Genomic DNA, 24,480 nt, shown 5'->3' on the forward strand with positions numbered 1-24,480 from the left:
TGCAAAGACTGAAATGGAAATGTCTGTAAGACATCTTTTTGGTTTGTTTTTGTTTCAAACACCCTTTTTTTTTCTTTTTTTCTTTTTTTTTGGGGGGGGGGGGGGCGGCAAAAAACCTAGAGCCAGCCCTGTCCAGCCCGAGCCTGGAAATCTACACAGCAGTGAAACAGCCCCACAGTCCAAGCCCCGTGAGCCTGAGTCAGCTGGCACGGGCCAGCCATGGGTTTTTCTTTGCTATATAGGCATACCCAGAGGTGAAAGTAAGCCGGTACGCCCCGGTACGGCGTACCAGTAAGAGCCGGTGCGCCGTACCAGGACCGGCTTTCCCAGACAGCAATTTAAAGCCCTGGGGTAGCGGCGGCAGGGCTGCAGCGGGAATTTAAAGGGCCCCGGAGCTCCAGCCGCTGCTACCGCCCCGGCCCTTTAAATCTCCACCTGTGCCCTGCTGCCAGAGCCCTGGGGTAGTGGCGGCGGGGCTCTGGTGGGGATTTAAAGGGCCCCGGAGCTCCAGCTGTCGCTCCCCCCTCCGGGGGCCTTTAAATCCCCACCTGAGCCCTGCTGCCCGAGCCCTGGGGTAGCTGCGGCCAGGCTCTGTCGGGGATTTAAAGGGCCCCGGGGCTCCAGCCGCCGCTACTGCAGCTGGAGCCCTGGCCCTTTAAATCAAGATTTAAAGGGCCTGGGGATTTAAGGCCCTGCCTCTTCTGGTTGAGGCCACGCCCCCTGCTCAGGACTCCGGCTTACCGGTAAGTCCTCTAACTTACTTTCGCCCCGGGCATACCCTTAGTGACTTGCCCAAGAACAAAGTCTGGATGGAATCCAGGTCTCCTGACTGCTAGTACTGTAACCTGTCCCCAAGCCCACAAGGAGAAAAAAGAGGACAGGCATGATAATGAAAACAGATATAGCAATACACGATGTGAGTTAGATCCCCAGGTGGTGGTAATCCGTTCATTAATTGAAAGCACTTAACTTTTTTGTACTGACTAGTCCAAATCCTCAATTTAAAGCTGTATAGCTCCAGTGACTTCAGTGAAGCCACACCAGTTCACATCATCTAAGAACCTGGCACAATATTTTTAACACTATGGCTAAATTATAAAAAGTTCTCTGCAGGTAGTCAATTTTCAAGCTGTGTTTTGTTGTGATTGGTCAGACAAGTCTCATGGGATTGTGTCTGCTTCATGGCTTGAGCACTTCCAATATGAATACTTAGGTGCACAAAGCTCAAATCTGCTTTCTGTGAATTCTTGTACATGTGACTTTAGAATCACTTCCTGCAGACACTGATTGCATGAACATTTGTGGAGAGCAAAAGCAAAAAGGACACACGCATGGCTGAAATACATTCATTTTAAATTAAATATGAATATTAATGGGAACTGTTTTACAGCATTCAGCCAGCACTAATAGAAAGCAATAGTATTAGACTTTCATGAATGACTTTAAGACAATTTAACTCCAAGTTCAGAGTAGCAGTGTAAACCTAAGCTCATTCACCCCATACAGCATGTGGTCCATTTAGTACTATTTCCCAGTAGTTTGTATTCAATAAGATTTTGTTCCATATTGTGCATGGCAGCACACACATACACATTCTGAATTTTAACCACAGTATCTTAAACTTCCATTTTGAAATGACTTTTGAGAGCCAAACTGATATGGTGTTAGCCGATGGCCAGGGATGTTTGGTGAGGTGCCAGCTATGCCCGTTTATACCATCCGTGACTTTAACCGCTAGGACGCACTGTCCCTTCGCGGCGGGCAGCCCGGGCTAGGCTGACGGATACCCCAAGGTCCTAACCGTGACTTTAACTGCTAGAGCTCAGAGCTCCTTCGCAGCGGGCAGTCAACACTGACTGACAGGTGCCCCAATGGCAGCACTAAGAGCCTCTCCACACCCGTGACTTTAACTGCTAGAGCTCAGAGCTCCTTCGCAGCGGGCAGTCAGGATTGACTGACAGGTGCCCCAAGAGTTTGCCCCGTGGAGGCGGCACAACTCAACGCTAGGCTCTTAGTACTCTCACCTAATGGCCAGGCTTTATAGCCAAAACGGCTGAGGTTCTTTAATTGTGTTGGCTGCTTCACAGTAAACCAGAGAAACAAGTCAGGCTTATGCATAAATGGTTACCAAAATTTATTAAACTAGATTCTAATCATGTGGTTACAAAATTGCTAGTGCCTACTTATTTAAGTGTAGAGATGTTACACACACAAACAAGTTACAAAACTGAAGCTACAATCCCAAAGAAAGAAAACAAAGTATAGAGCTCTATTTCAAAATATGTGTACACTAAAGATAGGAGATCAGGTGTGGGTGCTTCTTACCCTCCTTGCATCTCTCGATTCCAGCGGTGCCAAGCCAGGATCGGTCACTCAATTCCGCGGAAAGACGAATAAGGGACAAGGCTTAGGGACCCTCTTAGCTGCAGAAGCCTTGGGAGGCTGTCACTTATCTGACCAGCAGATAGATAGTGAAAAGCACTCAAAAATCATGGTGCTGTAGGTCCCCTACTTATACCTCTGTACTCCTTTATTCTCTTTCTCCTTTCTATGCTAAATTGGGGCTGGTCTGTCGGGGTGACGCCAGCTCTCGCAAGAGTAGTTCACACTTGCAAGGGAGAAACAATAAGCTTCGACTACTGGACACTTCTTTTATCAGGGTAAATATTTTCCCACCTAGGATGTTGGTGTGTGTGCATCATGCTGTTTTAGTAGGGGCTAAGAGCCATGTCTGTCACAGCGCCTCTGCCTGCTGTGAGCCCAATTGTTGTATACGTTCCCAGAGGCACATTGTAGCAGCACACCTGTGCTTCTCACAGCTTCAAAGGCTGTGCTGGAGTGCCCTGGTGTTTTGGCTCCCGTGTGTTTCCAGCAATGCTGGTCTGAGGGGGGGGGCTGGCTGTCTGGCTACATTTGGTCTCCCACAGTATTCTTGCCAGCAAGTTAAAGTAGTATGGGCTGGATGAATGGACTGTAAGGTGGATAGAAAGCTGGCTAGATCGTCGGGCTCAACGGGTAGTGATCAATGGCTCCATGTCTAGTTGGCAGCCAGTATCAAGCGGAGTGCCCCAAGGGTCGGTCTTGGGGCCGGCTTTCTTCAATATCTTCATTAATGATCTGGAGGATGGCATGGACCATCAAGTTTGCAGATGACACTAAACTGGGAGGAGTGGTAGATACGCTGGAGGGTAGGGATAGGATACAGAGGGACCTAGACAAATGACAGGATTGGGCCAAAAGGATTGGGCCAAGTCCATCCTGCACTTAGGATGGAAGAATCCCATGCACCGCTACAGACTAGGGACCGAATGGCTCGGCAGCAGTTCTGCAGAAAAGGACCTAGGGGTTACAGTGGACGAGAAGCTGGGTATGAGTCAACAGTGTGCCCTTGTTGCCAAGAAGGCCAATGGCATTTTGGGATGTATAAGTAGGGGCATTGCCAGCAGATTGAGGGACGTGATCGTTCCCCTCTATTCGACATTGGTGAAGCCACATCTGGAGTATTGTGTCCAGTTTTGGGCCCCACACTACAAGAAGGTTGTGGAAAAATTGGAAAGCATCCAGTGGAGGGCAACAAAAATGATTAGAGGGCTGGAACACATGACTTATGAGGAGAGGCTGAGGGAACTGGGATTGTTTAGTCTCCAGAAGAGAAGAATGAGGGGGGATTTGATAGCTGCTTTCAACTACCTGGAAGGGGGTTCCAAAGAGGATGGCTCTAGACTGTTCTCAGTAGTAGCAGATGACAGAACAAGGAGTAATGGTCTCAAGTTGCAGTGGGGGAGGTTTAGGTTGGATATTAGGAAAAACTTTTTCACTAGGAGGGTGGTGAAACACCGGAATGCGTTACCTAGGGAGGTGGTAGAATCTCCTTCCTTGGAAGTTTTTAAGGTCAGGCTTGACAAAGCCCTGGCTGGGATGATTTAGTTGGGGATTGGTCCTGCTTTGAGCAGGGGCTTGGACTAGATGACCTCCTGAGGTCCCTTCCAACCCTGATATTCTATGATTCTATGAACTGTAAATACAATACTTTGTTTTTGACAGTAAAAATAGGTGTCTATGGTAATGTCCTTACCCAGCATCCACCTCAAATAGCCAGACTGAGTACTGGGCAGATGTGGGTAGATAAGGAGGAGGGACTCAATGGCATCTGTTTCAGCCCCATGGATTCTTTAGCATAAACAGAGTGGTGGAGAGAGAGAGCTAAAGCATCCATGCAGGAGGCTCCTCCCATAGATTGTCTATGACCTGTCCCCTGTGCACTTCCACGCAAGGAGCCCCAGGGGCCTGGGCTCTTAGCCATGTAGCAGGGGCGTGGGTAACCCTCCGGTTCCTAACACCCTCTCTTTCACAGCAGAACACCACAAGTTGCATGGTCTGGGGACATCTTAGCCACAGACATGAGGACTGGATGTGCGCCGCAGAGCCGTGTTCTTAAAACTGGCCTGTTATCTCTCGAGTCAGTGGAGCACAAGTAACAGGAGTGTGTACGCGCGCACGTGTGTGTGTGTGTGTGTGTGTGTGTGTATCAGGAAGTTTTGGATATAATAAACCAGTTATTTAAATCATATAAAAGAGGGATGTTCTCTAGGCAGCCCACTTTTTAATTCAAATTTATTTTGCATTAAAGAGTTTTTCCAAAGCGGTTTCCTGCTGAATGTAATAAGGGAAAGATAAATCTGCTCTCACTAATGACCGAGACTCCCGATCAATGAAAACCTAAGTCTTGTTGCTGTGTCTCACTGACAAGCGCAGTATTTTAACAATGTGCCTGCGCAATTATTCTGTGGAAAATGAAATGTCAGCTGCTCCTACATCTAATTTCCTACATTTGCTACATCCGCAGTATCCGCTCTCCCTTGGAGCACTGGTAAAAGACATACAAGATTTGAAAGCCTCAGCTATACATGATGTCTGTCTGTTATACCCAGACAACAATGTATTGAATGTGAGATATACACACTAGTTTGGAAAACATCTGTTGTTATCCAATGCAACTGTCATAACACTATCTTAAATTTACATCACATCTTCCATCCTAAGCGATTTATATACTCAAGAATCATTTCATCCACTTCTGGGGTGAAACACAGCAGCTGTTTAACAAAACACAGCAAAACAATGGAAAAATTTAGAACAGTAAGTGAAGAATATCTTCTCCAAATGAAACTTCAGGGGGAAATTTAGCACAGTTGTGTGTAGATACCCAAACTGGAATTTTACAAGTACATCACTGTATTTACTATCGCTGTTTTCTTGGAAAGTGACATGGAATCTTTAATGACCACAAGAGACAGGACCTTGGTTTTGCGTCTCATCCAAAAAATTATTCCTTAAGGTAGAAAATTAGTGTTTCTCTCACCATGTCTGGGTACTGGTTCAGTACTGATTTAGAGGATAAAATGCCCGGCTGAATCACAAATACCATTTCCTACAGCACTTTGATGTTCCTTGGTGTTCCCCAGGAAAAATTATAATCCCACTAGAATCAAGGTACTGGATGATATGGTATAGGTTTGTGGATTTTAAGGCCAGAAGGAATCACTTACAATAATCTAGTCTGCCCTATAATCCTAATTCCCCTCTCACTGGGTACATAAAAATTAACTCAGTTGAAATCAGTAGAGTTACCTCACAACAAAATGAGTGCAAGAGAGAAGAGAATCAGGTGTTGGGTCCTTTTATATAGGGAGGCCACTCTGTGTGCTTATTAAAAAGCATGCACTTGCTTGTTTTTTGTTGTGTTGAGGGTTTTTTACATGACTTGTGACTGTGGAAATAAGTGATACCAAACCAAAGAACATTGTTTTCATTCCATTTTAATCAGCTATTACAAAATGGAGAAGCACTGACTAATAACACTGCTGTTTCATGCTAAACACTGTCTTTTTGTGTGTGAGCACATTAATCAGTAAACTATCTGAACTTTTTTCCTATTCTTTCATATATAGGAGACCTGACACAGTGGCTCACATGACTACACCCAACCAAATGCACGCCAATGTCATGCAGATGCTGCGGTATCTAAACTCTCAACTTCCTAAAGGCAGCCATGTGATTTTAACAGGCTTGGTAGATGGTCGCTTTCTGTGGGATCATTTGCATAGCAGATACCATCCTCTTGGTAAATATCTGACCTTGTTTTTAATTTCCTAGGCATGAATCTTGAACTCCACTGATGTACATTACAAGATGGTTTTAGGAATGGTGAGCCCCTGAACTCAGTGGTATTACACCAGGGTTGGATTTGTCCCGGTTCATCCAAAACTGCTGTCTAACTGGCTGATCATTGTTCTTGGGGAGGTTGTTCCTGGAGCTAAACAGAGTCATTTACGTGAACATCTGTCCACACCCAAATTTTAGATGTTTAGATAAAATTGGACCCAGATTTGAACAACCCCATGTCTAGGTTTTGCAGAACAAACCCCAGCTGACGAAATTTTGCAAAAACAAAGTCATGCCCAATAGTTCCCAGTGAAAGTGGAGCTGTGCAACCCCAAAGTTCACAACACTAACAAGAATGTGCTTGGGCTTTTTTTAAACATAGAATTGTAATAAGGCACTTTGGGACAGTTCTTGGAAGCCTCTCATTTCAGAATACATGTGAGGCTGCACCCATGACCATGGTAAGCTCTTTGGGGCCTGTATTTTTGTTCTGTGTTTGTACAGCACCTAGCACAGTAGGGTCCTGGGCCATGACTGGGGCTCTACACACTATGGTAATATTACTACTACTACTAATAATAATAATAATTAATAAATGCACACCCTGTTTATTGCCTTGATATTATGCCAAGCAAAGAAGGGGGCTTTGCCATGAAGGGCTGCTCATGTATGGGCCAGTGGGAAACTCCCTGGAATTTACAATTTTTTGTATGTGCAGACAAGTTATGTTGCTTGGGATGTGCTTTTTGGGGTTCACCTACCCAAAGTTAATAAGAAATGTAAAGGTTTTGTACAAAGAGCGAGAATGAGACTGCAAAACTGTTTAGCATACTCTCCTCCAGAGCCTGTGTAAGGTACTGTGAATGCACAGAATCAGTCATCCAGGGATCAACTCTGGAACTATTTGCACCAAGGGCTTAAGGCACACACCCCTATCACTAGATCTAAAGGAGTAATTGCCTTAGCTCTGAGTATAAGTGGAAGGCTGTTGTAGTCGCTGGGTCCAGTCCATAGAGGAAGAGTTGATCATACTGTTAAACCAGTGTAATATACCTGCAACTGATTTTGCCAATCTATGGGTATTAGAGCTCTTCAAAGCTTCTGTGATTTTGCTCTCTCCTAGGTTCATCCTGTTAATTACTGGCACTGTCATTACAGCCTGAGAAGGTTGTCTGTCTTATATAGCATGTGCTACTCTAACCCTGAAAAGAACCCATTTTCCTACCCCACCACAGAGTGAACAATCTCCACATTTTGGTATCAGTTTAATTAGTGAGTGACTACCAGAGAAGTAAGCAGCCAAAAAAAGCCTACGGTTCACAGAGCACGCAGGGCCAATGTGTGGCACGATGAATGTCAGAGGAAGTCTGCCTGGCGTTTAAGTTAGTGTTTGAATTCGCTCACCCACGCAGATGTATACATTTCCTTCTATGACAGGCAAATTGTTTCTGCCTTTTAAAAATAACCTTTCTATGGTAAATGTGAAAACAGTGCGTACCCAGTCGCCTTCGATCTTCCTTTTGGGTTTGAAATGGCTACATTTGTTTGGAGAGCGAAAGAAGCATTAGTGGATAAAGCATCAGTCATTCACCCTGGAGATTTGAACAGGCTATTATATGACTACGCTTGCATGGAGGTTGAATTGTCTGCGGAAGGAGGGGGAGGTGTAGGTGTGTGGGAGAATGAAAACAGTTCCTGAACAATGTGGCTGAGGTCACTGGCATGGCGGAAAGTTCATGCTGCTGCTGCTGTCACCGTACCTGGGGCAAAATCCTGGGTCTTGCAGGATATGAGTAACTCTTGTTGACTTTAGCGGGAATTACTTGAATCCTGACGGTGGACAATAAGCTTCTATTCCCCTTACCAGTGTGAGTCATTCTACTAGTGGGATTACTCATGCAAGTAAAGTGAGCGGGATTTGATGCCTAGATCTACAAACGTTCAGTTCCTCTTAGCCTACATGGTATAAAACTTGGTAAGCAGGTACAGTAGAGGGTTTCAAAGAAGAAAATTTGACTTAAAATATGAAAAGCTAAACACTTCTTTTTTTCAGGTCAGCTAAATAAAGATATCACATATGAACAAGTGTATTCATTCCTAAGTTGTCTTCAGGTAAGTTTTCCTCTTCAACTGGTTAAATATCTCTTTTTTTCCTATCTTTTTTTATCTATCACTGAAACAGTATTTTGTTTGGTCACACAGATCAGTCCCTGCAATGGGTGGATGTCTTCAAATGAAACCCTCAGGAACCTCACCTCAGAGGTATGTCTAAAAAGAACAGTTTAATAATTTCTTTGGTCATCCCCTTTTTAAAGGGAGTGGTTTTGGATAGGGTCCCAAATGAAAGATGTCAGTATTTTTATTTTCATAGAGATGGAGGCAAGCCCAGAAAATGAAGGTCTGGATTTCAAACACCTCTGAAGTTCAGGGCTCTTCAGGTCTGGGATCTGGGGTTAAGTTATGGAATTCAGATTTGGATTCTAGTCCTGATTATGCCGCAGACTTATTCACATGGGACATGATTTACCCATTGCACTATGACACAAACATATATATTGTAACCTCTTGTTCTTTAAGAAGAGAGCTTATTTAATAAAAAGAAAAGAGGCCTGCTTGGAACCCATGTGAGCGAACAGGGCAAAGAGGACAAGTAACTGTGACTACAAAATCCAACTGAATTTCTTTCAGTGGGAGCAGGAGCTGAGTTAACTGGCACTGCGGAAAGTTCTAAAGGACCAAATTGTAAGGTCGTTACTCAGGCAAATCCCACTGACTTAAGTGCTAATTTACCTGAGCAAGGAGTGCCTGAAAACTGGATTTGGCCCAAAGTACCTTAATGGTCAGGGCTACACAATGTTGCCAATGCAGGTTTCTCTATAAATTATCCTAGAAACCTGACCCTACAACTGGCAAATGAATCGTCTGAGGGCCACAAAATGTTAGCCACTTACTTTCTCTAAATCAGGGGTCTCAAACTCAATTTTGCTTAGGGCCAGTGCCAGTCCTCAGATCCTCCCAGCGGTCCAATAATGTCACTCATGCCACCCAGAACCCGCCCCCCCAAAACTCTGCCTCCCCCAAAACTCCTCCCTCCACCTTTCTAAGGCTCTGGGAGGGAGTTTGGTTGGGGGAGGAGGTCTGGGTTAGGGGACTGGGGCGCGGGCTCTGGGACGGTGTTTGGGTGCAGAAGGGGTGAGAGGTTGGGCTCTGGGAGGGAGTTTGGGTGCTGGGTACAGGCTCTGGGCTGGGGCAGGGGGTGGGGGTGCAGTAGGAGGGGATGGGGTTGCAGGCTCTGGGAGGGAGGAGGAGGGAGTTTGGGGGCGGGAGGGGGGTGTGGGAAGGGGAGGGAGTGCAGGCTCTGGGAGGGAGTTTGGGGACTGGGGTGTGTGGGGAGGGAGTGCAGGTTCGGGGAGGGAGTTTGGGGGTATGTGGGGAGGGGGTGGCTCTGGAAGGGGGTCAGAGGGTGTGGCACTTACCTGGGACTCTAATGCGGGGCAGTCCAGGGGGCCCCCACACACTGCTGCCCCCAGGCACCGTCTCTGCAGCTTCCCATTGGCCACAGGGGTGCTTGGGACGGGGGCAGCATCATGCAGGCACAGCCCTGCCCCGCCCCACCCCAGGGTCACAGGGAGGGGTTGGTAGACAGGTGGAGCTAACAGGCAGATGCCGCTCACCTCCATTGTGCTGCCGGGGCCCCAGGCCATTGTAAATCGCCAGGGGTGGGAGAGCACCCAGGGGCAGCAGGTGGGGCCAAGGGAGAGACCCAGCCCCAAAACTGCTGGAGTCCCACGGGCCACACTGCGGAGGTTCCACGGGCTGGGAATTTGAGACGCCTGCTCTAAATGTACAAATATATTTGAGGTTCTCTCCCCTGCAGTCATGCAAAAAAAATCTATGCACTAGACAATAATTATGGCCCCAATTTTACAAAGACTTGCACACGTGCCTTTACCTGTACACGCTGTGAGTAGTACCGTGGATCGTCAATGCATGTAGTTAAGAACACACCAAAGTCTTTGCAGGATCGGAGCCTGCGCCTTTTTATAAGACAATACAAACTCTTCAGTACATATCTGTTGTCCAGGAGCTATTCATGTGTCCGCAGGTCACCATTCTGAGCTCTTGTCTGAAAATAACTTTGTACGTTCTTACCTAAACTGCGCACATTAAATGATGAGATTCTGATCTCCATTACGGTGGTAGAAATCACATTGGAGATACATGAGTTAGTTGGAGTCCACTGAAGTCAATGGAATTACTCTGGATTTACCCTGCAGCAAGGGAGATCAGAATCTGGTCAGGGATATGGCATGTAAGTACTGCACCAGCAGCATGGGAAGGGGCAATGTACAGGGAAGGAGAGAACTTTGCCTATATAAGGAATTTCAATTCTTTGCAAACTGTAGGAGCGATGAAAAGGGCCTCCAAAACGAGGGTTCTAAGCCCTGGTCTACACTACAGAGTGACGTCAACTTAAGGCAGCTTCTGTCGACCTAACTATGTCAATGTACACACTACTGCCTTGCTCCCGCCGATGTAAGCGCCCTAATACACCGACATCATAACTCCACCTCCACAAGAGGCATAGGGTTTATGTCGATGTAGTTACGGCGACGCAGTGTTCATGTAGACATTGTGTTACTTACATTGGCTGTCAGCTGTCATTCTTGTCAATGTCACAGCTCCAAAATTGGCAAGAAAGCCCAGGGCTGGTGGTGGGCTCCAGCTAGAGCCCGGCTGCCTCCCATCCTAGCTCCCCTCTCAGGGAGCTGAGAAGCCCAGACGGCTGCTCCCCACACATTGGTTACAAAAGCTGAACCCAAGTGAAGTGGTTTCAGTGGCCGTGAAAATCTCATTAATTCCTTGGTTTTTTTTTCCAGAGAGCTTTACAGCTTTCCAATGTCCTGAAAGAAATAGCAAGATCTGAGATGTTTGACAATTTTGATGTTTTCTACACGGATTTCCCACTGGAGAAAAGTAAGTTGCATTTTGTACTATTCAACAAGCATTTAGATAAGAATGAGACAAACAGCTTTAATATGCTTCTTATTTTTAGTGCTGTACAGTAAAAATAGCAGCACAGTCATTCAGCCAACATGGACCTAGTGATAGGGCTGATGGTCACGTGAGGAGACTCTTCTTAGTTTCCCATCCCTGTTCCACTGTCTCTAGGATAGACAGCGCACACAGCCCCTGAGATAGAGTGCCCCATGTTGCTCAACCGCAGGCCCCCTGGCTGATGAAGAAGGGGCATTCATAGGTTTCCAAGCAATGCAGGATCTTGGATGTGTGTGTTGCGGGGGTATAAAATACAGGGGCATTATGAAACTCTCAGAGGAACCTGAGAGGCCTCACACAGGGGAAAGAGCATTCAGCCTGCAGCGCTCTGAACAGCTAGAATTGTACTTAGAGTAAGGAGCACTTTTAATCCAAACATCTCAAAGTGATTTACACACAATAATAAATTAAGCCTTACAACGCATCTGTGAGGTACTGCAGGCAGACAGGTTACTAACCATTAACTGGGTGCTGAGAGAGCATTCTCTGTGAGGATCCCTCAGTCCAGGAGCAGGCTTCTACCCCAGGTCCGAAGTATTCCTAGTCTATTGACCTGCAGGGCATGCTGCAGGACACATCTATGTATGCAGGCTGCCACGGAGGTGAGCTTTGGAAAGGAATCAGATGCGTGGGGGAGAGGGAAGTTTGGTGCTCTGCAAGTGATCGAATTTTGTAATGTATGGCATTTGCATCTCAACCCTTGGATAGATGCCCATTTTTCATTTTTGTACATATCTAATAATAGTAACAGAGGTTCTTCAAGCTGAGTCTCTGCACATTTATTTTAATAATGAAGAAACTAAGGCTCGGAAAACGTAAGCATTTACCCAAGCTCCCAAAAGCTGTTGGAGGCCTGGGCGTAAATACAGGATGGATGGGGGAGAAGGAGGCATTCCTCTTCTGTTGGGATCAGGGAGAACTCGAGGGGAGCACCAAAGGGGCAAGAGGGGCAGCAGCAGCAAGAGGCGTGTGTACAAGTAGCTGCTTCTCCCCCTCAACTTTAAGGCCAAAATTCCTCCAGTGATTAGAGGTACTATAAGGCTGGCAAGGAAACTGAAGTTTTCCATCTTTCCAGTCCTCTGCCCTCCCCACTGACTTTCCCTCTCAGTTTAATATTTCTTCTCTATTGTGGTTACATATTGCAGAAATAGCATTTTTGTTTTTAAAATACCCTGATGTAATGCTTTATTAAAAACCTACACAATCATTTTTAACCCCCCGAAAAACCTCCATGGAGTTGGCTGCTGGGCCAGATGATTCTAATAAAAAAATATTGTTGTTTATACTGTGGTACACCAGATTTTCTAGGTTGGAGTTTGTCAAGGTTCCTTCCCCAATCTGAGCTCTAGGGTACCGATGTGGGGACCTCCCTAAAAGACCCCTTAAGCTTATTCTTACCAGCTTAGGTTAAAAACTTCCCCAAGGTACAAACTTTGCCTTGTCCTTGAACCATATGCTGCCACCACCAAGCGTCTTACATAAAGACCAGGGGAAGAGCCCACTTGGAGACATCTTCCCCAAAATATCCCCCCAAGCCCTACACCCCCTTTCCTGGAGAAGGCTTGATAAGAATCCTCACCCATTTGTACAGGTGAACACAGACCCAAACCCTTGGATCTTAAGAACAATGAAAAAGCAATCAGGTTCTTAAAAGAAGGATTTTAATTAAAGAAAAGTTAAAAGAATCACCTCTGTAAAATCAGGATGGTAAATACCTTACCGGGTAATCGGATTCAAAACATAGAGAATCCCTCTAGGCAAAACCTTAAGTTACAAAAAGACACAAAAACAGGAATATACATTCCATCCAGCACAGCTTATTTTACCGGCCATTAAACAAAAGGAAATCTAACGCATTTCTAGCTAGATTACTTACTAACTAACGGGGTTGTGAGGCTGCATTCCTGATCTGTTCCTGGCAAAAGCGTCACACAGACAGACCCTTTGTTCCCCCCAGATTTGAAAGTATTTTGTCTCTTCATTGGTCATTTTGGGTCAGGTGCCAGCTAGGTTACCTTAGCTTCTTAACCCTTTACAGGTGAAAAGGTTTTGCATCTGGCCAGGAGGGATTTTATAGCACCGTACCCAGAAAGGTGGTTACCCTTCCCTTTATATTTATGACACGCCCCCCCAAATCACAGATAGGGTGAACCACGGGCTGTGATTTTTTCCTGGAGCTCTAGGAGAACATAGAGTTAATCAGACACATGCACCTCTAAATATACTACTAACTGTATAAAAACTAACAATATTTTCCACATCTCAAGGATGATTTTAACCAGTTGATTCTGGGACAGCTTCACTGCTATTGTTGTTCACGCTAGCTCAGGTATTCTACACACGCTGCTATCACACCTCTGATTGCAGTGTAGACATACCGTGATGCTTTCTCAGGGAGTTCAGGACTGAGAGTCACCTTGTTACCCCCATGCTCCATCGAGAAAGGGACTTGTTGGAGCTAAACTATGTGATGGGATCCCCGGGTACAACCTGGGGCTGGGGTGCCCCCTTAACTATCCAGCCTGGGCTTTCTCTCACAATGCTTTGCTTGTGACAAGCAGCAAACCCCTCCAGGCACTGTTATCACTCAGTACAATAGCATGTGGAGCCTCACACCCAGCTAGAATGCATGACTGCTCCCTGAGCCACCCACGAATCACACGGCAAAAGACACCAGCAAATCTCCCAAGCCCCCAGCCTTGTACCCCCAGAATAAACCATCTTGCCCTGCCAGAAGCCTGACCTGTGTACGTTTATTACCCAGTCCGCCTGTCTCTCACTGTGGAGAGGACACACACTAGCTTTTGTAAACTGAGCTGAGATTTCCCAAGCACTTCAATCAAAGCACACTGTTTTAGGTAAAATATAAAACAGATTTATTAACTACAGAAAGTTCAATTTTAAGTGACTATAAGTGGTAGTCACAAAAGGTCAGAGATAATTACCAAAGAAAATAAAAGGTAAGCACACAATCTAAATCTTAAACCTTATTAGACTAGGCAATATTTGGATCAAACAATTTTCTTCCCCCACTAGATGTTACAGGTCTTAACAAACAGGCTTCCCCTTTAAGCTTGAGAACAGTCTCCTCAGTTCGTGTCTTTGTCTTCCCAGTGTTCTTGTTGCTTCCAGTGTAGGTGGGGGAGAGAAAGGCCAAAGTATGATGCTACTGTCCCCTATTTTATATCCTCAGTCCATGTGCCTGGAAAACACCAATCCTGACATGTCCTGGTGAGCTTTGCTGAGTCACAGAGTTGAGCAATCCCCCATTGTGTGATGCTTGCATAGCCCTCCTACAGCATTGCAAATCCCTTGTTTACAACTCTCCTGCTGATTAATGGTCACTTAACACTGGGAGTGGGAGTGGGTCACCACCCTTGTTGTTGCTGGGAACTAGCAGTAGAGACTCTCAAACTCACAACATATTTCAGTAACAACCATAGAGCAAAAATCTCATAACTTCAGACACACTAACGATATGCGTATTTGGACAGAACAATGCGTTTCAGCAGATCATGAGTTTTTGTATGATATCTTAGATAACATGCTTTGTATGAAATGTATCATAATTATATGACAGGGATGAATATGGGGGTTGCTTTGAGGTACAGAATGCCACACACTCCCTGCTGTTAGGCTCCCAGACTGTCTCCTCAGAAGGTCTGCCTGCCTTTACTCTGCCTTGCAGGTTAAGCTCAGGTGCGCTCCAATCCCCAAACCTCCTTAAAATGCGTTCCCCTACAGTACCCAGCCCCTGTCAATGGACACTCTCAGAGACGACCAAGTCTGCTGTTTCCAAGAGACAGTGTATATACCAGCCTGTTATCTCAGCTGAAGATTCACCCTTTAATATATTGCACTGAGATGAACTTATAGTAAAACCAAGAATAAGTTTATTTAAAAAAGAACAAGCACTGGGACTCAGGATCCACTTTTGGATCAGAAGCCAGTGGTTTTGAAACAATGGGATGCCCCTGTGTGACAGCAGAGCCAGGATTCCAGGGGCTGTGCACGGGTTGTGCAATAGACAGACAGTGAAGTACAACTTCCAGCCAGTATTGTCATTGTGGCTTTTCTGGCAGGGGCAACTATCAGTCAGAAATTGGTCCATAGGCTTATTTAAAGTAGGAGTATAAAAAAAAAGTGAAGTGAAAATTATTAAGGGCTGGATGATCCTGTCCTGTGGAGAGAGGGCAGACAAAATTGCCAGGAAACTCCGTGAGATGAAGCTCACTGAGCTTCTCAGCTTCACAGGTCCTGGGAGGGAGCCCTGCAGATCTGGACACACATTAATGGCATCTGTCTGTGATGCCTTTGGGGTGTGTAGCACCAACACTCCCCTGCACCATGCTAGTGCAATTCTATTTGCTCCATGAACTAGTGTGCAAGGGAATGCGAGGGCTCCCTGCATCCTCTCTCCCTGCTGTGCAACCTGGCAAGGGCAGGCAGAGTCTGCCACTTAAACACTAGTGTAGCCTACAAATCTTGTCCCAGAACCAATGGTCTGGTTGAGCTGTGCTTGGTGCAGGGCCAGAGAGTGTGATACAGCCATGTAGCACCGCCGCGGGAGGGATGTGTGTGTGTGTAATGGTCCAATGAGTTACAAAGCCTATTGCTGCATCATTGGCTAGAGATGCTAAATGTAGCCATTAAATATATCAGAGCAGATTCTCAGCTGGTGTAAATCAGCACCGTTCCATGGAGATTAGTGGCACGGCACTGGTTTATACCAGTTGAGAACCTGTCCAATAGCTTCTGAAGACGTTTGAGAACATGGGATACGTGGCTGAAGCACAATCTCTCCCCTAGCCACTTTGATGTAAATACAGGTGAACTCCCTTCCTTGCCAAGGAAAAGAATAAAACATGCTCAAACACTAACTTGAATCCCAAAATGAAATGGTACCTTCAATCCAAAATCCTCACACTATTACGCTTCCTAGGATTGGTCCATGCTTATGCCTCCCAAAGGAAATTTTTACAAGATCCTTAATGCATAAAAAAAGATACTAACAGGAATACAAACCAAAAGGCATCATCCCTTTGCATTATATCTTTGCATCCTTGCTCTCCTATTCCTTCTTGTCTATGTGAGGACCGAAAATAATTGTAACTGTGACAGCTCAGTGTTGTCTTACTTTAGATCACGTGTCCTGGATTAAAGTATATAGTATTGAGGTATGTGTGTGTGTGTAATGGTCCAATGAGTTACAAAGCCTATTGCTGAGTAATATTGTATCACTAATGTATCCCAGATCCCTTATGAAAATGCAGTATGTATCTCATGAGCAATTTTTTTTAAATAATATAATCGCCTAATTTTAAGAAGGACTTGGAGCGCCATGATTTTTGTGTGTGTGTGTGTGTAATGTACAAGGAAGATCCAGAGTGTATGGTGTGTTACTAATAAGCAATATGGTTTTTTAAAAATCTATCTGTTTTGCATCACTTATTCTTTGTCTGTTTAAATCAATATTGTGGGTCTGATTCTACAGATAAATCAGTGTTTGAAAAAATCTGAATCAGGCCCCAGGTGCAACAGCAGTGATTCTAGGGCAGGTTGTTTAGCCAAGCAGAAATGCTGTTTTCAAAAGGGAGATGGAGGAAGAGAGTATGTTCTCTCATGATGGAATATGTGCATAATACCATTAAAAATTCTCACTCCATCATTATAAAATAAATTATTGAATTAGGAGTTGGCTAAGGCCATTTCCACTGGTCCGATGCATGATCGCCATTCAACCCTTTTCAAGGAAGGAAGCTTTTTATTCCTTCCATGGCTCTGGGGCTTACAGAACAGCACCATTTGCCTTGAATGCAGTGCTTATAGAATTCAGAAAGATTATTTTGTCAGAGTTGAAAAGGACCACTCGCAAGAAAAGTAACTGAAAATGACATTCTGTTCCTGAAGACATCAACCCAACTGTCTACTGGTACAATCTCTTTTTCCAAGCAGAAGTGTCTTTATTTTTGGCCTTGCTGAAGATGCTGCTGATGTAAAATGAGGGAGTGTTAAATATTTCATAGTGTCACTCACTGCAGCAGCATTCTTAGTTGGAAGGCAAAGTTAATTGTTTTACAATCATTTATGTTCAAAGAACTTCCCTGTATAAATACAATGGATGAAAAAAATAAAGGCTTAAATACTACCCTACAGAAAGGGAATTGAATGCGGTATTGGTTCTGGCACTATTTCATAAATTAGCATAATCTTTATGCACAGCAGTTGTCTGCTAAAAATACTCTCTCTGATGTGGCATGAAGGGGATGTGATGTGTGTGTGTGTTTAATCCTTTGTGATGATGTGATTTACAGTTGATGATGAGTGGCGCAAACTAGGAGGAGAAAGCTGGCAGCTGATAGAACCTGCTGATGGATTCCATCCTAATCAGGTAAAAAAAAATGTGGGAAAAAAGGGGCAAAGTTGTTTCGGTTTTCAAAGACTCATGCTTCAAACTCCCTGGAACCACAAATTCAAATCTCAGGAGGGGCTGTCAGCCCTTCATCCTTCTAAGATGAGTACATTGCGTTCCCTTGTGTTTGGAGGACAGATTGTAAACTGAGGTTGGTTCTGCTCTGCATTAAAGATACTTGCGTCCTTGGCCAAAGTTCCCCTGCTTTCCCATGTAGTTCAGAGTGCCATGTGCCTGCATAATGCCCCCGAATAGTTCCATTTCAGTTGTACTGTGTCGTATGCTGTAGTTGGAAACCTTCACTCTCAATTTGCTGCTTTCCTTCACTTGTATGTTGTTCATTGAGGCAAAGTCTGCGTCTGTGTACACAGCAGCTGGGAGGTGTAGCGATAGCACACTAAAAGTGTGTATGGCACCACAGGCAGAGGCTCAAATTAGCCAGCTGAGTACAAGCCCGTCTGACCGCGGGGTACTTACTCAGGCACCTAGCCTGAGCCAACGCCCATGCTACCATGGTCACTGCTATTTTAGTGCAGTAGCTCAAGCACAGCTCATGCATGTGTGTCTACCCAAGCTAGGAATTACACCTCCCAGCTACAGTGAAGACATACCCTTACACGTGTGCTGCACTACTACCCACATGCTTCAAGTTAAGCACATGAAATTTTGCAGGCTCAGGCCCTAGTATATTAAGCTACTCAGTTAGGGCCAGTTTGCACTCCACTGCCTCATGGATGCACAATGTGGAGGGGCACAAGAAGCCTTCCACCTCATTTCATGTTTGACATCCAGGAGCTGGCCACATGGAATTGTCTTATTCCATATCTGTAAACTGCTCCAAGAGAGCATAGCTTGGCATTTAAAAAAAATGATCTAGAACAACTTTCTCTTTGCTGGTTTCTTGGCTTTCAAAAATCCACAAGAAGTAAAATATCAGCAAATATTTCCAACATTGCTCCCGAGTAGGACTAGCTGCCACAGTGCACAAACACTTCCAGTGCTGCAGCTGCAACAGGCCATGGCAGATCTCCCAGCAGTCACTGCCTGGCATGAATATTAACTGTTAGCAGCCATCTCCTCTGGTGTGAGTGAATAGTTGTGAATTGCCCCTTGTCAGTGGCAAGACTGCCGTTCTGTGCAGTGGCCTTAGGGTCCTGCCCTATATGGGGCCAAGTTCTGTGGTCTTTCCTTAGTTTATATTTGGTCCTTAACTCAGGCCAAATTCCACTTGTCTCTATAGGAATTTGCTTCAGTAAGGACCAACTGCCAGATTTTTAAAGGTATTTAGGTGCCTATCTCCCATGGCTTTGCATGGGAGTTAGGCACCTACTAGGAGTATTGCCTAACTACCTTTAAAAATCTGGCCCCAGGTACAAACTGAGTAAAGGCCTCTGGATTCATCCCATAGGTTTTGTAAAGGGATTTGGGACCCTTAAGGATGAAAGGCTATATAGATGTAAAATATTATTGTGATTATTTTATTAGACGGAATTAGGTAAAATCAAGCCATAGTCCCAAGGTCCTAATATCATCATAAAAGGCTGGTTAGTATCCAGAGGGATTGTTTTGAACAGTACTTTTGTCATGTGGCTTTGCTGGCTAATTACATTGTGGACTACTACAAAGGGAGATTCAAAACCTGAACTTTGTAGTTCAGCTTATCCATTAAAGCCCAGGCCATGACTCAGCACAGGAGTGGCTCATGCTGGAGTTATTGCCTTTGTGCATTTTATCAGTTCTCACAGGACAGTTCAATTTCCCATGTTTTTAAAGCTTAGCTCATCTAAGACAGTAGAGCAAAACGTTATATACTTGGCTATAATTACAAGACATTAAAATGCACAGAACAGGTGAAAAGTTTATTGGGCTTCACATTAAAAATGGAATCAGCCCAGCAATCTTTGTGTCATTTAGTTTTGTGCTGAAACTCTCATATATGTGAGGTGTGCAAGACAGCAGTTAAAACAGTGGCTGCTATTAATCATCACATCCTTTAGAGATGGATTTACGAGTTTAGAAACATTTGCACTCCTTCCTATATTAAAAACACATGCCCTTGAACCATAGGCAGATCAACTATTGGAATGTCTGACCTACTCTCCAGACTGGTTGTGGCAGCATGTTGAATTTTGGTCACTGCCTGAAGGAACTGAGGGTTGTTTTGGTGATGGTGATGTTTCTGTGTCCGATAAAGTTGACGAGACACTATGGCAAAGCCACTGCTAGGAGTATTGCTTGCAAGGGCATTACTGCCTACTGTGATGGCATTCAGTATGGTGGCCCTGGTTAACGACAGAATATATGTGAAGTACCCTACAGGGGGTGGGGGATTTGAACACCAGTCCATCCCTAGTTGTAATACAGCCCAATATTCTCAAATGTTGCTGTTGGCCATGCAGTGAGGGCTGTGAGAGTGTTAAAGTTGTATTAGATATTACAGGCCTCATCTATTTTTTATATCCGTAATAGACAGCTGAGGCAAGAGACAAGCATCTCTCTTTCCAAGTTAAAACAGACTCCTGCTAGAAGTGAGTCTCCTTTGCAGCAGACATTCTTGCTTGGCTAAAAGTACAAATAGCTTGTCACAAAAAAGTACCATCTCAGAGCCTAATGCAGTGGGGAAAGTTTGGAATGGGCTCAGTTTTCACTGCAGGACTTTTTGAATGAAACATTTGCAAAGCTTGGTGAACTATTTGAGGTTAATAGGCCTGTTGTTTTTTAGTTGGCAACAGCACTGAAATAACAAATTACAGTCCAAAGCCTTGGATCTGATTGAGCTGTGCAAAGAGCAGAACCTGGGGCTTCAGGGCAGAGCAAAGGTGGTATTACATCACCTTTATGCTTTCTTATCCTGAGGCTCAGCAGAGGTTGCGCCAAGTTACAGCTAACTTCAATGGCTGCCAAAGGGCCAATAGTAGCATCCACGGGTTGCCGGAGTGCATCAGTGCTCCAGGCCCCTTTTCTCCTGCCCACACTCCCTATGCTGTGAAGATGACGTAGTGGCATGCAGCTGCTGTAGCTCACTCTAGGTGATTCTCATCTGCAAGGGGAGTTGTCAGCTGGCCACTTAGGGGACAGCTGTAAATCTGCTTTGTGCCACTGGGACATTAGAAAGTAGCTATTAACAGGGACCAGGATCCGGCCATGTGAGTTTAGACTTCTGGTTGGATTATTTCTCTCACCTCTCCTATTAGCCTTTTGCAGCTCTTAAAGTCTAGTGCTCCTGCTGTTAGCATGATGAGGCGGGCTTGGCAGTTTCTTTTTCTCTCATTTTCCAGGGGCCTGATCCGCTTTCATAGAACTCGAGAGGCCATGTAGTCCAGTCTCCTGCACTTGTAGCAGGACTAATTATCTAGAACAGAGGTGGGCAAACTGCAGCCCGCGGGACCGTCCTGCCCAGCCCTTGAGCTCCTGGTCCAGGAGGCTAGTCCCCAGCCGTTCCCCTGCTGTCCCCCCACCTGCACAGCCTCAGCTCGCTGCGCTGCCAGCACTGTGGTCTGCTGCTCCTGCCGGGAAGCACTGCGGCATGGCTGCCAGTCCTGCTGCTCTGAGCGGCATGGTAAGGGGGCGGGGAGCAGGGGGATTGGATAAGGGGCAGGCAGTTCTGGGGGCCTGTCAGGGGACAGGGAGCGGTTGGATGGGGTGGAGGTTGTCAGGGGATAAAGAGCAGTGGGGGTTGAATAGGGGATGGGAGTCCCAGGGGGGGCCTGTCAGGGGGCAGGGAGATAGAGAGGCATCAGGACACAAGGGGCAGGAGGGGGGAAGTCTTGGTCCTGTCCTTGGTCTTGCTCCTAATGTATTTGTAGAATGTTTTCTTGTTAGCCTTTATGGCTCTGGCTAGTTTGAGCTCGTTTTGTCCCTACATACTTGTGTTATTTGTTTATATTCATCCTTTGTAATTTGACCTAGTGTCCACTTTTTGTAGGACTCTGTTTTGATTTTTAGATCATTGAAGATCTTATGGTTAAGGTGCCTATGGCCAAAATTTAAATCATCAAACCCCAGCTCAACTGTGGCCTAACCTTGTAGGTGTCTAAATCCCTTAGGTGTCTACATTCTCCCACATCTGATGCCTGCCCAGCCCAGTCTGGTAGATCTGCTCAGGGGCCACCCAATGCAAAGGAAAAAGAGGACACAGATCAGAAATGGGGCTCACAGTACTGTATGTCCTTATAATCATCATCTTTTAAACACACCTGGCTCTCTCCCCTTCAGCTCTTACGTATCTCATGTGTCTTCTTAGATGATAAGTGCTTTGGAGCCGGAATCCTGTCTTTGTACAGCACCTAGCACAAATCAGCTCTTTAGGCAAAAGTGTTCCAACTAGCTCTAACGATAAGGCTGAAGCAGAGCTGGTGGGGGGAGGCGCCCAGATTTCTTTGGCTATCGCACAGAACCGAGAGCTAACGGTCATCCTTCTCCTGACAACCTAGGCCCAATTTTCAAATGTAGGCACCAATCCTGCAAACAGTTAACCATGTGATTAGCACAGGCAGCAGGTAGCTAGGGCTAATGAGGGCTCAGCCTTCCCCCGAAACTGAGCCACTCCTGTACACTGCCCAGCTTGGCAGGTGAAGCGCCAGCTCCAGAGGAGCCAGGGCCAGCTTGATGCTGAGCTGGCTGGGTCCCCAGCAGCAGGATGATCTGGGACAATCCCCAGACCCGGGTAGCAGGAAGTGAGATGAGTCCACAGAACCCCAATGGCGATTCAACCCCTCCCCAGCACCCCCAAGCAGAGATCAGGCTGGTGCCAGCAAGGGAGACAGAGGGAGGACTGAGGGGCAGGGGAAGGGGCTGCTGAGGTAGGAGCAAGATACAGACACAGGCAGTTGCAGCCACTGCTACTGCCACACAGATTCCTGCCACAGACCCCTGTGTGACAGGGTCCTCAGAATACAACCTGGACTGTGGGACCACTGAACCCTCCAGACCCTAGGCTGCCCCTCACACTGTGGTGCTAATATCAAGCTACAAGCCTCTGACAGGCACTGCACTTACACAGCCATCCACAAGCAGGGACACACCCAACTGAGTTACAAGAATGATCTCCCAGCCATTCATGAGCCATAAATAGAGAGGCTTCAGCCAATGCCCCACCTCAGAACCGTAATGTCTTGCGCTGCTCAAGGACCCCTTGGACAGTGCAAACTCATTAATAAGTTCATCACCTCTTCATAGGAAAGTGGACATGCACCAGCCTTGGTTTTTGATTGAAGTGCTAGGGGAATCTCAGCTCAAATTACAAATGTTTTAGGTAAAATAAAACAGATTTATTAACTACAGAAAGGTAGATTGTAAGTGATTATATAAGTAGCAGGCATAGAGATCACAGAGTTGGTTACCTAGGAAATAAAAATAAATTCACAATCTAACTTAGACTAAGCAAGACTTGAACCAAACTGTCATCCTTCCAGCCTGGGACCAATCTCCCTAAGTCAACGTCTTTATCTTCCAGACGATCTTCCAGATGTTGAGATGGGGGGAAGAAAGGTCAAGTGATGATGTTACTGCCACTCTTCTTCCAGAGGCTAGAAAGATCCTTGCTGTGATGTGGGTTAGTCCGCCCAGCCCCATGGAATATGTACCTTCTCTGAGAAGTCTCAGGGATAGTGGATTCTTCTTGATGGGCCATTAACAATGTCTGGGCCCTCCTTTTTTGCAATTGAAAGGCTGGCTGTGGGCGTTTCCCAACCTTGCAACATATTTCAGTAGCACATATAGCAATACTTCCTAACTTCACCTACAATGATACAACAGTACAATCCAACAGGATATTAAGGTTCAACAGATCAAGACTTTTCAAATGATACCTCACAAGGCATGCGTTGTACCAAACATATCATCATCAGATCATAGGGGTAAATATGGGGGTTCCAGGGTGCTACTTTGAGGTACAGAATTTTCACTCCCTGAAAGGGCCTAAATGCCGCTTTCAAGCAAGTGTGGAAATGCACACCCTAATTCAAGTGCCCGAGTTTTTCATTTGGGATCCACCTATTAAAGTAAATCACTCTTATAGAGAATTTACATAAGTTGCTAATATATTTTTCCAAATGTTGAAGTGGGAACTAGAGAGGGTGAGATTGTGAAAAGCACTCAGCTGTGGCCTATCTCTGCTCCTACTGCAGTGGGCACAGTCAGGCCAAGGCTAAGTGGTTTTGAAAATCCCACCCTTAATGTTGTCTTGTGATTCATTCCTTCAGGGAAGTTACATCGGGGTGTATTTATATTTAATTATTATTATTTTTATTATTAATTTTTTTTGAGAGAGAACACGGTTTTGTTTTTTAAAACAGACAGTAAATACAATTATTTTCCTTTAAGGTCCCAGAATCCTGTTTTACTACAACAATCCCACTAAAAGTCATTGCAAGGCCTACATAGCTTTAAGGGCAATGGTTGTTTTAAAAGAAGCTGATTACTTTGTACATATGACACGACTATGCATTTCAACAGGCTCCTATAAAAACAAAACCGTTATTTGTTTCATGAACCTACAAAAAAAAATTCTAAGCCCTGAGTCACAATCATAGCCTGTATGAGATGTTCTAGAGGATTCCTAATGATTATGTACAGGCAGGAAAACACAGCTTTAGGGTGATTAGAGTCTCCCTTAAGTCATGACAAAATCCATTTGTATTAGAAAGACAAAGCTAAAATGACATGTGGACAAGTTATGTAATTAAAATTAAAGGGAAACGTACCCTGCCCCAGCTTGCAGCAGCTCAACCAAAAAAAAAAAAACCAAAAAACAAAACATGCACGGCCAGATCCCCACTGGTGTAAATTGGTATAGCTCCCCATTGAAATCAGATAGTGTACTTTTCTAAAAAACAGAGTAATGG

At 45.3% G+C, this 24,480-nt stretch overlaps 1 protein-coding gene across 1 annotated transcript in view; it reads left to right on the forward strand.

The window, feature by feature from the left end:
* AOAH (acyloxyacyl hydrolase) overlaps window positions 1–24,480 on the forward strand; it is a 119,934-nt gene that overhangs the window by 86,676 nt on the left and 8,778 nt on the right. Inside the window, exons 17-21 of the mRNA XM_074945344.1 lie at window positions 5,952–6,124; window positions 8,219–8,277; window positions 8,368–8,427; window positions 11,046–11,142; window positions 17,538–17,614. Coding sequence (XP_074801445.1) covers window positions 5,952–6,124; window positions 8,219–8,277; window positions 8,368–8,427; window positions 11,046–11,142; window positions 17,538–17,614 — 466 coding nt within the window. The remainder of the gene's footprint in view (window positions 1–5,951; window positions 6,125–8,218; window positions 8,278–8,367; window positions 8,428–11,045; window positions 11,143–17,537; window positions 17,615–24,480) is intronic.

Source organism: Natator depressus, chromosome 2 (assembly GCF_965152275.1).
Source record: "Natator depressus isolate rNatDep1 chromosome 2, rNatDep2.hap1, whole genome shotgun sequence".
In the NCBI taxonomy this organism is placed as follows: domain Eukaryota; kingdom Metazoa; phylum Chordata; order Testudines; family Cheloniidae; genus Natator; species Natator depressus.